At 42.6% G+C, this 13,144-nt stretch overlaps 1 protein-coding gene across 3 annotated transcripts in view; it reads left to right on the top strand.

The window, feature by feature from the left end:
- MYLK4 (myosin light chain kinase family member 4) overlaps positions 1 to 13,144 on the top strand; it is a 96,927-nt gene that overhangs the window by 60,295 nt on the left and 23,488 nt on the right. For all 3 annotated transcript variants that reach the window (XM_063812747.1, XM_009450394.5, XM_063812748.1), the window contains one exon: positions 11,104 to 11,179. In XM_063812747.1, coding sequence (XP_063668817.1) covers positions 11,104 to 11,179 — 76 coding nt within the window. The remainder of the gene's footprint in view (positions 1 to 11,103; positions 11,180 to 13,144) is intronic.

Here is a 13,144-nt window from a genome sequence, read left to right as displayed (position 1 = left end):
GGCAGGCAGATCACGAGGTCAAGAGATGGAGACCATCCTGGCCAGCATGGTGAAACCCCATCGCTACTAAAAATACAAAAATTAGGTGGGCGTGGTGGCACACGCCTATAGTCCCAGCTACTTGGGAGGCTGAGGCAGGAGAATCGCTTGAACCCCGGAGGCGGAGTTTGCAGTGAGCCGAAATCGTGCTACTGCACTCCAGCCTGGCGACAGAGCAAGATTCCGTCTCAAAAAAAAAAAAAAAAAAAAGAATTCACAAAGGGAAACCTTCCTGAATTGGGTCTTGAATAATGGGTAGGAGTTCTACCTGTTTTCTCAAAGTAGGGTCACTGGACCATGTGCATCAGAATCACTCCCAGAGCTCATGAAAAATGTCCTTGGGCTTCAACCCAGACCCACAGATTAAGAATTTCTGGGGAAGGAACTTCAATAATTTCAGGGCCACCGTCCCAGGGCCTAAGGTAGGTAAAGGCATTGCTGGTAGTAACTCTTTTACCTCTCTTCACTGTTGTCCATTGCTCTCTCCTTGACTTTCAAAGCACACTTTGATTCCGTACCTAATAATGAACTTGCAGGGATAGCGTAAATATTTTTAAAAACTTCTTATTTAAATATTAAATATTACATGGCCAACAGCCTGTTGTTGTGGCCACGTGCCTTCATATGATACTCTTTTTCCCTGGTCTGTACACTAATAACTGGGAGTCCACAGTTGCTCACGTATCAAGGTGTACTGCATTGGACCAGGGTCCTGGGGGCCCCCTCCATGCTAGATATTGACCCTATAGTTACTGGTCTTAGGATGGTCCTGAGGCTGAAAGGAGGCGAGGTCGGGAGGTTGGAGGAGCTCCTGGGAGTCTCAGAAAATCCCCTATTTACCAGCCAGCCTGGAGGTATTTCCATGTTTTAATAACTAGGATGGTACCAGCATACCAGCTGAATATTTCCCCCACGTCCACAATCAAACAAAGGACAATGAGACAAGAACCCGAAGAGTTCAGCTTGGTGTTCATGTTCTTCATATATTGAGGGCTTAAGCATATCTTAGGAGTAAAACACAGACCGATCGGGGGTGTTGGAGGGTATGTACTAGCTGTGTACTTAACATTTTTAATTAATTTATTTCTAATTGACAAATAACAGTTGTGTATATTCCTGGGGCATGGTGTGAAGTTTTGATCTATGTATACATTGTAGAAAGGGTCAATCAAGCTAATTCACACATCTACCACCTCCCCAACTTAACACTGTTTTGTGGTGAGGATGTTAAAAATCTATTCCTTTAGCAATTTTGAAATACATACAGTATGTTATTAACAACCGTGGTCACCAAGCCATACCGTAGTTCACTAAAACTTATCCCTCCAGTCTGAGACTTTGTACCCTTTAATCAACAGCTCATCTTTCCGCCTTCCTCCCCCACCCCACCCTTCAACCTCTAAATTTTGATTTGTAAGAACTGTGCTAGACACAATACTTTTATTTTCTTTCAAGTTGATAGTCACCTTTATTGTAGCCAGGTTACAGCACTTGTATTAATTCTAACTGTATTCTTTGCATTAATCCTGACTGCATAATTTGCATTTTGAGGCCCATCAGAATACATTCCTAATTCTCCAGAGCTTGGTTTGCCTTGGTTTTCATCCTGTCTTTGGGCCTTAATGTTGCTCTTCTCTGAGGCCTGAGTTTGGGCAATCTGTCAACCCCAGAGATTAGTGGAAAGTTCCAGGCACATGATACCTAGTCATGCATGCTCTTCCCTGAGCTCCAGCGGGAGTCCTGGGCCTCCTGAGCAGCTCACGGATGTTCCACACAGTGCTGGGTCTCCACCGACTGCTGCCAGCAAGGCCAGCGGCATGCGGCCCCCAGTGAATGCTGTCTCGACTCCCTCCCCGCTCCTCACTGGCTTCCCTATGAGTTTACCCAAGTACGAGATTCGCTCTTCAGACGCCTTGTGGATGGAGGCAAGATGTAAATAGACACACAAGGCTGGGACACATATTTTGTAAAATGCTTCTTCACACCAATTCGTGAAGTATATTAACTAGGTCAACGCTTCTGAAATTCTAACATGTATGGGAACCACCTGGCCATTGGTTAAAGAGCAGATTTTGATTGGGTGGGTGGTGGGGAGGGGCTGAGGTTCTGAGGTTCTGCATTGCTAGCAGGTTCCCAGGAGATGCTGCTGCTGCGGGTTCACCAGCCCACTTTGCATAGACTGGACCAGGCGACTAAATGTTGGGGACAGTCATAACTGATTAGTTTTTTACCTACGCAGTTTGTGTTACAGACAAATTCATTCATTCAGAGACATTTTTTAAGAGCTTTGTAGTATCTCTTTGCTTTTCAGAGGTAGCTTTTCAAAAGTCACTTTGCTTTGCAGTGTGTGTTTCCTGTGTAGGGGAAGATGCAGAAAGGTAAACCATTAGGAGGTTAAGCATTTTGCTCCATGAGTCTAAGCGCAGATCTCTAAATATTCCTGCAGTCCAGGGGACCACACCTCGCCTCACATTAGGAAACACCAAGCCCCTCTGAGCCTCGGCCGGCGTGCCCCACTGCAGGGAGGCAGTGGGGCTCGGGGAGGCCGAACTGAACTTAGGCTCAGAGTGGGAGACAGGAGATGAAGTGATAAAAAATGATCTTAAAATAAAAATTAAAAAGCATACCGAGAACCCCATGTGAAATGAAGGCTCTTAAAACTGTCTGCGGCGGGAAGAAATCAAAGAGTTTTATTGGGTGATGAAGAAACACTGTAAACTTCATGCGAAAACATTCCAAAGTTTGGACTTGCGTTATGAAAGGGAAATTTTACAAAGTAAGACTCATTTTAATGAAATGAACATGAGGAGCTGTGATTCCATTTGAAGTCGGTTGACACACACACGCACTCACGCTCTCAATTTCTTAGTAGCCTCACTGCACGGTTTTTGAAGTGCTCAGGTGCTATTCTGGTGACGGAATCCCAAGAAGGCAAAGCATCCCTTGATGTATAGTTTTTAGATATACTTTTACGCAAAGTGCTATAAATACTTCTATGCCCTGAAAGGTGATATTTCTCCACCTCAGCCTGAGTCCTCCTCTCTTCTGCTTACCTCCATTTTAATGGAGGAATTAAATCACTTTCAATTACTAAATTTTGGCCAAGAAGCAAGGCAGAAAGCTTTCAGGCAGAGGACCAGAGGCATGGTTGGCAACGTTGGATTTTTTATTTGTTGCCCTCCCAGGATGCCCCATAGATCATTTTTGGAGGGAGGTTTTATGGGTCTCAGGGCCGTTTACCTTGGCCTCATTTCCACACACGTATCCCTGGGTGGAGGATAAGGAGGAGGCAGTGGTTTGCTAGATAGTCCATCCTGGATAGGATCAAAGACCTTGCTTATCGGGGGGAGGAAGAGGGGTTCCAGTGTTGTTACAATTGCTCCAATCTGTGACCAGAGGGAGCCTGGCTGGTAAGAAGGCCTCAGAACAAAGGCCAGAGTGACCGGAGGCGACAGAGGAAGTGGGTCCCCTCCCTTTTAGTACTTTACAATCCCTGGGGTGTGGGTGGATTAAAAAACACTGGTGTTCTGGCCCCACTCAAGACCCAGTTTATCAGAATCTTCAGGGGAGGACCCAGGCATTAATAGTGTCCAACATCCCCAGATGGTTGAGAGCCACATATTAGAACTTAGAACAGTTTGGATAACAAAAACAGGTGGGGTTGTGGGGCGGCAGGGTGAGCAATGCGAGTTTGAGAGGGAAAGAAAGAGCGGCCTCAAGTCAGAGGACTCAGCGTTTTCTCTGTGGGGAGGACAGGTAAGGTGGCAGTGGGAAGAAAATAACAATATCACACTCATTATAAGGTGTCAGCACATCCAATGGGTATAAGATGGGGGAAAATAAAATCTGTGTTATCGAACTACTCACTGTGGCCACATAGGTAGGTGAAGATTCTTAATTTGTTCATTTTAAGTGGTTGTTTTTAAAATTTACACAGACAGGCTGGATAGAAGAATGGAGGAGAGAGAATATTTGTAATAATTTGTAGCTGTGACCCACAGCCTGGACCCCCATAGTGGCCAGTAGATGTTAGGGGTTGGCCACCCCATCTTACAGTTCTGTCCTCTACCACCAGGCTCAAGCGCTGATCTTTTCAAACCTCCTCAGCTCCGAACATATAACGCTTTCTACAACAAGGGAGTTATCAGGATAAGAAAACTTGGAAGTATATTTATAAAAAGTTTTGATGTCAATAAGGAATAGCCTGATGGAGTAAATTTGACCATCCTGGGCTCCACACAGTCTTTTCTTGCTAGCAGAGGCTGTTAAATGTGGTAGCAGCCGGGCATGGTGGCTCACAGCTGTAATCCCAGCACTTTGGGAGGCCGAGGCGGGTGGATCACGAGGTCAGGAGTTCAAGACCAGCCTGGCCAAGATGGTGAAACCCCGTCTCTACTAAAAATACAAAAAAAAAAAATTAGCCAGGTGTGGTGGGGGGCACCTGTAATCCCAGCTACTGGGGAAGCTGAGGCAGAGAATTGCTTGAACTCGGGAGATGGAGGTTGCAGGGAGCCGAGATTGCGCCACTGCACTCCAGCCTGGGCGACAGAGAGAGACTCCATATCAAAAAAAAAAAAAAAGAAAAAAAGAAAAGAAAAGTAGTAGCATGCTTTCCCTTATGATACAGCTCAATGTATATTATAATAAAATAAAGTAAAATTATCCGTGCATCTTCATTCAATGGATGATCCAGTTAGGCTTTCCTAAATCCACACCTTTAACTTCAGGCCCTTTCTTGGTCTATGTACTTGGAGGGTCCCATTTACTTGGCTTCCGAGTGAAGCACTGTGCACATAATTGTGTGTGCATGGAAAGGCTTTAATTTTCCTGGCGGGGTTATTTTCTCAGGTGACTGACTCCACCTGATGTCATCAGCAGCCTGGGGAGGATCCACTTACTGAGTTCTGAGAACAGGTGAACACTTTCCCTTTCTGGATTTGGTCAGTCAGATTCTGTCCTGCCTTGAGCCATGCCAGTCCCCACAGACCATGAAACAGGCTTTGCTTAGTGAGAATTCCTTTTATCACCCAGGACTTCAGAGTTTTCTCGCTTCATACATGGAGAGTTTGAGTGTGTGCTGAGGTTGAAGGGAAATAGATTTGCTTTACAAACAATCTCTAGAAGTATCTTCTATGCTCAGGCAAGAAAATATTTTCATATTTCTTCTGAAAATTCATCTCTTTGTATTCTTGTAGGATTTATTTATTGTTCTCTCCCCCATTAGGAATCTAATCCAAGTTTAATAAAGTCATTATAAATTGTTATACTTTTGTTTAGATATTTCTAGAACTTAGGTAAAATGGCCAAAAATTGTTCATCTTGGCATTTCCACAAACAGTAACATGCAAAACTGTTATTCAGGGTACATGACCCAGCGTCCTCTGCTAGCAAGAAAAGACTGTGGAGCCCAGGACTGGTCAGATTTATTCCATTAGGCTATTCCTTTTTGACACTGAACTTTTAGAATTTAAATACACTTCCGAGTTTTCTTATCCTGATAACCCCCTTGTTGTAGAAAGGCCATGTAGGTGATACGTTCAGAGCTGAGGAGGTTTGAAAATACCAACACTTGAGCCTGGCAGTAGAGGACAGAGCTGTAGGACAGGGTGGCCGACCTCTGACATCTACCTGCCACCATCAGAGTCCAGGCTGTGGGTCACAGCTACAAATTATTACAAATATTTGTTCTCCTCCATTCTTCTATCTGGCCTGTTTGCAACAGTTTTAAAAAGAACCAGGAATTCTCTATATGTTATGTTATGAACACAATTTTCTGCAGCAACTGTAATCCCAAAATGCATGGCCGTTGATATTGCTGGCCATCGGCTATGTAAATTCAGGGCTGTGGATATGAGCCACCGTGGCAGGGATGCATCTGAGATGGCCCCCAGGGCAGCCTGGCTTTTCAGGGGTGCAGCCTGATGACAGAGTGTTCTCACAGTGAACGTGCCATTCCAGAAAGCACTGTTTTCTTCATCACACATTGCTTCACCAAGCACTTCAGAACCTTACCCTCTGTTCGGTGCTGGGGAAACGAAGGGGAAGAGAAGGGTCCGTATGCCAGCGGGCAGACAGACACATTGAGAACGCTGCAGTAACACGGAAAATGATGGTGGCATTGTTGAGGTCCAGAGGAGCAGCCCTTATCTCAGCCTTTATGTTCTTTCAAGGACAAATCCGTTTTACCATTGATTTTTTAAATGATTTTTATTGAATTGGAATGAAAGAAGGATTAGACGATGTTGTTCAGTTGAATGAATTTCCCTTTCAGCTATTCTGCCACTCTCAGGAAAAGTAGGGTTTTGATGTAGTACTGGGACAGGTCTGTAACGCAGGGCGAGAGCGCACTCATGCCCAGGTAGCCGGCACGCGCCTGTGGACCGAGGCCGCCCTGCTGTTCGAATCTGGATCCTATGGCAGTAAATGTAATGGTTAACGGAGAAAAGAGGATAAAGTGCTGACTCAAAATTGCTTAAATAATCAAAACTGGCACGCAAGCGATGAATACTGAACTCTTAAAAGCAGTACTTTGCAGAAGGAGAAAAAGAGTTTGCAAGAATTGAGCTGATAGTTCTAATTATGTTCTTGCACTCAAACCGACTAATTAGAATGATCCTGCTCCAAAACACACTTCAGAAAATCAGTGTGTGAAGCACGGTGTTATCTACAATTGTCTCCAAATTATTTTGATTTTGTGCTGCCATCAGTAAAATATTTTAAAGCACTCCGCAATATATTTATTTATAATTATATACATTGATAACCACTACATGCATTTTATTTTATTTTATTTCATTTTATTTTATTTTTGAGACGGAGTCTCTCTCTGTTGCCAAGGCTGGAGTGCAGTGGCGTAATCTTGACTCACGGCAACCTCTGCCTCCAGGGTTCAAGCAATTCTCTTGCCTCAGCTTCCTGATAGCTGGGACTACAGGTGTGCACCACCAGGCCCAGCTAATTTTTGTATTTTTAGTAGAGATGGGGTTTCACTATGTTGGCCGGGCTGTTCTCAAACTCCTGACCACATGATCTGCCCACCTCGGCCTCCCAAAGTGTTGAGATTACAGGCGTGAGCCACTGCGCCTGGCTGCACTTTTATTTTTATAAATAACATTTAATATGTCAGAGATACTTTTATATGTGTCCAATTGTATCAATATATTTTTAAAAACATATGTAAAATATAAATGTTAAAAGAGTGGTGCCTTAGCTTGGGCTGCTATAGCAAATTATTCTGGACTGGGTGGTTTAAACAACAAACATTTATTTCTCACAGTTCTGGGGGCTGAGAAGTCCCAAATCAGGCTGCTGGCAGATCCAGGGCCTGGCGAGGGCCCCGTTACTAGTGTGTAGTGGGCTTCTCCCCATAAAGAGTGAGCAAACTTTCATTTTGGTTCTTCTAAGGGCACTAATCCCATTCATGAGGACTCTCCAATCATGACCTAGTCAACTTCGAAGGCCCTACCTTTTAATAGCATCACCATGAGGGTTAGGATATTAATATATGAATTTGTGTGCATATATCGTCAGGGGGGATACATTCAATCCATAAGGAATGGAATAAATTGAAATGAGTTCTAGCATGTCCTTGATACCCTCCAAAGGACTACTATGGACACTCCCTGGGTACGTATACCCCACTTACGAGACCAGTCTAGGAAGCCAGACAGAGTGGAGAGAGCTGAGCTGTGTTTTGAATACTTGGACATCTGGACCACGTAGCCTTTCTTCCCTGTGTCATTCTACATCAACTGATAAATTATTATAAAAGGAATTGGTAAATAGTTCCAAAGTAATCCATATGCAAATATAGAAATATTTTTAAGTGAATTTGCATGAAAGAGGTCCTTAGGTTCATCCCAGCCATCGATGTGAATTCAGCAGAGAAACATAGTCACTGACATGGTTTTCATCCCATTAACTGGGGATGGTCAGGATTGGGTCAGAAACTTAATGCTTAAGAGCACTGGTCCTGTGCTCTTTAATCGGTAGAAGACATGTTTCATTTTTGGACAATAAACAAGGTGTATCTACAAACTTGAGCTTTCTATTTTAGCAACTTCTAGGCATAACTTAGAAATACAAAGTAAAAATGTTTCATATTTTTGGTTGCAGTCCTGAAAAGAAAAGGAGAAATACAGCGTCTGTCCTGGAAAGAACAGGAGAATACAACTTCTGTTTGTTGGAAACTCTTCGGTTCAAAGTTCCTCTAGATGTCAGTATTACACAGGGAAATGAAACTATAACAGCCTTTGGCAATGAATAAAGGCCTTCTTACATTATTTAAATGGAAAAACATATGTGATATATAATTACTAAAGAAAAAAGCAACCTCTCTTGGAAGCTGGCTTCTTATATTCCTCAATACTGACAGCTTCTCCTGTTGGTCAAGTCCAACTCCGAACCCAAAGAATATTGGCTTAGCATGTGGACTTTTCCACCTGATACTCAGATGGCCTCAGGGGCAAACGTGGATCTATCAGTGCTCCATGGAGTCTTACAGCCAGCTGCTCAATTTTATATACTTTTACGAGTGGAAATTGACTGATACATACCAGTTTTCATTATTAAATCCACGTATGCTTATATCATTGCGTTCATGCCACACAGAATAAACCCAGAAGCACAATGTCTATTGATACACCAGAAGTTTTCATTTTAAAAGGGAAGAACTGAAAGACAGTTATAAAACATCTTAAACACAGTTTGTTAAACTGTCTTATTCGACTAATTTGGATATATGCTTTCAAAATTGGACTTAAATTCTCTTTTTTTGCTTCTCTTCCATGTTAATTGTAATCTTTCGACAAATATTTATCTCTTCACTCTGCTAATTTGTTTTTGATTTATGACCTTCTCTCTTAATCATTTTTCTTATCTCCTGTGGTGCCAACTATGTAGTAGATCTCAATAAATAGGAATCATGTAACTTGGCTATAGTCTTTCTATCTTTTTTTTTTCCCCCAGAAAGACAGTATAGGGTGGTAGTTAGGTGCACTGGCTGAAGTAGACAGCTGGGTCAGAATCCTAGCTCTACCATTTCTAAACTTTATAACCTTGGGAAATTACCCAACTTCATTTGTACGATGGGGCTAATAGTATCTATCTTATAGGGCTGTTAGCAGGAGCAACCAGTTAAACAAAGTGCTTAGAAGAGTGGTACATAATGTGTGTGCACAATACATGGTAGCTGTCACCACTGCCACCATCATCACCATGACCGTCACCATCACCACTACAACCGCCATCACCACTACAATCACCACCATCACCACCACCACCAGCAGCAGCACTATCACTACCACCACGACTACCACCACAACCAACACTACTACCACCACCACCACCACCACTACCACCACCACCACCACCACCACCACCATCACCGCCACCACCACCACCATGACCACTACCATCATCATCATCATCACTACGTACTGGTCTCTGAAGTAATCACCAGGGAGTCAAAGATGAACCAGTCTTTTTGCCCACTGGAAGTCCACAGTCTAGTGGGAAATTGACAGGAAAAAAGGCTTAAAGTGTTATAGGGGACACCAGGGGTTGGGATATGTGCTGAGTTCTGTGCAAGCACAGAGGAGGGAGCAATCGGCTTTGTTTGAAGAGGCGGCAGCCCACTGTCCCTGCAGAGGGAAAAGTAGGCAAGTGCCGTCTCTGGACTTTCACTTAAAGAGAAACTTTAAGAGAAAGAGAAACTCTGAAGCTCTCACTTCCAGCCTTGGCTTTCCACAGATTTACTAAACATGCCTTTATGTTTTAAGTTCACCATCTAAAAAACGGAAATACTCTGAATCCATGGAGCTGCCCCCTGCATTGTGTAAAAGCACATTTGCAGCCGGACATGTTGGCTCACACCTGTAATCCCAGCACTTTGGGAGGCTGGGGCAGGCGGATCACCTGAGGTCAGGAGTCCAAGACCAGTCTGGCAAATGTGGCAAAACCCCGTCTCTACTGAAAATACAAAAAATTAGCCAGGCATGGTGGTGCATGCCTGTAGTCCCAGCTACTCAGGAGGCTGAGGCAGGAGAATCGCCTGAACCCGGGAGTTGGAGGTTGCAGTGAGCTGAGATTGCGCCATTGCACTCCAGCCTGGGCAACAAGAGCGAAACTCCATCTCAAAAAAAAAAAAAAAAAAAAAGCACATTTGCAATTTGTCTTGATATCTGTGCTCTGAACTTACATGGTGTTTCATGCTTGCAAATCAGCTGAAGGCAGATTATGTTGTGTTTCAAAGGGGAAATAAATACTTTTTTTGGACATCCACACAATGTCATTAATTAATAATGCAAAACTTTAGAAGTTGTGATAATTTGGGTGGATTGGGCTAATGTTTCCCTTTTATATGGGGTACATTAGCTAACGGTTTGCTCAACTAATTCAGATACTCCAGGACTGTGAGAAGAATGTTTATCCACTTAGGAAAAGGGCCATCTGTTCTAAGCACTGCAAAGGTTCCATTTATAAAGCTGACTTTCATCTCCTACTCTCTGGTTTACAGAGCCCATTCACATGTATCCTCTCATTTCTATTTGATTTATATGTCAACCATATCAAGACAACTTACACAGAGGTCAAGGGTGATGCACACATCATTAACATCCTTTCATCTATTCATGAAGATGGGCTTTTTCCCATAATGACAGTTTTACAGAATTTCTTTGAAAATAGTGAGCTCATTTCAGATACTGTAGTCTATACAGGCTTTCATTAATTCAGACTGTTCTGCCCTCTACATTACTATTAATTTTACTGGGCTTTTTTCTATGTTTGAATCATATAGTAGTTTTCAGCCTGGGGTGACGGGTGATTTTGCTCCCCATTTATAGATCTCTGGAGACCTTTTTGGTCATCACAACTGGGAGGGAGGGTGCTACTGGCATCTGGTGGATAGAGGCCAGTGATGCTGCTGTCCTGTAATGCTGCTGTCCTGTAATGCTCGTGACATTCCCCACCACACGGAATCATCCAGCGCAAGTGTCAGGAGTGCTGAGGTTGAAAAGCCCAGATGTGATATGTAACTTCAATTACTCAATTGTGCCTCCACAGGCGAAGGAGGTGTGGTCAAACGCCGACCTGACGGAAAGGATGCCCGTCAAAAGCAAAAGGACATCAGCCCTCGCAGGTAACATCTTTAGAAAACTAGATAGTTATGGATGAAGAAAGTTCTGTTATAAAAGTCCGTTGTTATTCAGAGGAAGTTGCACATTCATAAAGCCCTGTGCAGGAAGAAGTGATGTTTATAAAAAAATGCCCCCCCCCCTTTTTTTTTTTTTTTTGCTTGTGTTTGGGTCTTACTAGTTACAAACAAGAAAATCTTTTGGAACCCAATTGGTCATATTTCCTTCTACTTAGCTTTTAAAACCTTATATCTGCTGATAAAAAGAAACCTGGATAAAGATGCCATTATAGAAAGCCAAAATTATACTGATCACCTGCATTCTCCATTAAAATATTTTGTGTCCTATGGTGTCTTCTAGAGAGATCTACCCAGAAGAATCAGCTCTCCTCTGAGGAAGAAAAGGTTAATAAACTCAACAAGAAAAATGCTGAGAAGACCAATGCCTCTCTAGTTCATAGAAGTTTTGCCATATTTCACACAAAAAGACAAGACAAAGTAGAAGATTTTGCTCCAAGAAATTCTATAAATCCAAGAGAGAATATAGATGGAACAGACATTTCATGCACAGAGAGCCTGAATACACAGGAAAGTGATAGTGCTGGGAATGGACAGCAAGCCCCTGCGGATAAAAATGAACACCCAGTGTTTGAAGAAGAGAGAAACGGGTTTCATTCTAAGGAAGATACTAGTGGATAAGAAGCTGAGGAGAAAAGAGAACTGGCAACTGCACATGAGACAGTGCTGGACCAATGTCAAAATAAAAATCAATACGTGTATCAAACTAATGGTGACCAATTTCACGAAAGGTAGGGTTACAGCATTGCGTATCCACAGCAATGTTTTCTCTAGAGCTATGTGCCATTGTGGTTTAAGGCCTTATTGAAAGGATAAATGAAGAGAGTTTGAAGCAATGATTTATAACTTGGTTTTCCAGCTTATATGAATTTTTCATGGCCACATTTTCTAGCCATTATTTTTTCTTCTTGCCTGTGATATTTTCAGGCATTTTGTTATTTTCTATGTTTTCTACCAACTGGTAGACAAAGATGATGATTAATAGTGCCCACAGGAATCAGTATTTTTTAAAGATGAAGTAAAACAGTTTCATTTTTAGCAATACAGAACATATCCTTCCTAAGGACAAGAATTAAATAATGACTAGATTTATCCGTAAGTTAAAAACCTAAATCTGAAAAAGCTTGCCTACTCCATTATAAATAATAAATTGCCTATTTTCCCAAATACTGTGAGGATGAAGTAAGACATAGATTATTGAATGACTTTCTTTCTCAACTACACAGTTTCACTTATAGATTCAGGTAATATTATAGCCAATTAAAATGAACTACTCTAAGTTATGAGTAATCACATATCACAGTATCTATTTGGAACCAAAAGTATCAAACCACTTGTGTGGTCTTTTTTAGGGATTTAAAACATAATTCTTAGTTCATTTTTTAATAATGTATCTGAAACCACATCTTGGAGAAATTTAATTTTCCAAGAATTAAGCATAAATATTAATGATTGCTAAGAAAGAAACTTCAACACTGCCAGATGTGTTCAGTAAGGTCGAGAGCTGCTGAGAAATGGAAATTAGGTCAATTCTTCCACTGATAAAGGTTTAGTCTCACTGCCATTAAGATTCAGAGAGATTGGCTGGGCGTGGTGGCTCACGCCTGTAATCCCAGCACTTTGGGAGGCTGAGGCAGTTGGATCACGAGGTCAGGAGATCGAGACCATCCTGGCTAACACGGTGAAACCCCGTCTCTATTTAAAAATACAAAAAAATTAGCCGGGCGTGGTGGCGGGCGCCTGTAGTCCCAGCTACTCGGGAGGCTGAGGCAGAGAATTGCTTGAATCCGGGAGGCAGAGCTTGCAGTGAGCCGAGATCGCGCCACTGCACTCCAGCCTGGGCGACAGAGCGAGACTCGGTCTCAAAAAAAAAAAAAAAAAAATTCAGAGAGA

This window comes from Pan troglodytes, chromosome 5 (assembly GCF_028858775.2).
Source record: "Pan troglodytes isolate AG18354 chromosome 5, NHGRI_mPanTro3-v2.0_pri, whole genome shotgun sequence".
NCBI classification, from domain to species: Eukaryota; Metazoa; Chordata; class Mammalia; order Primates; family Hominidae; genus Pan; species Pan troglodytes.
The sequence above is the reverse complement of the archived record's forward strand: the minus strand, read 5'-3'. Positions and strand labels throughout refer to the sequence as shown.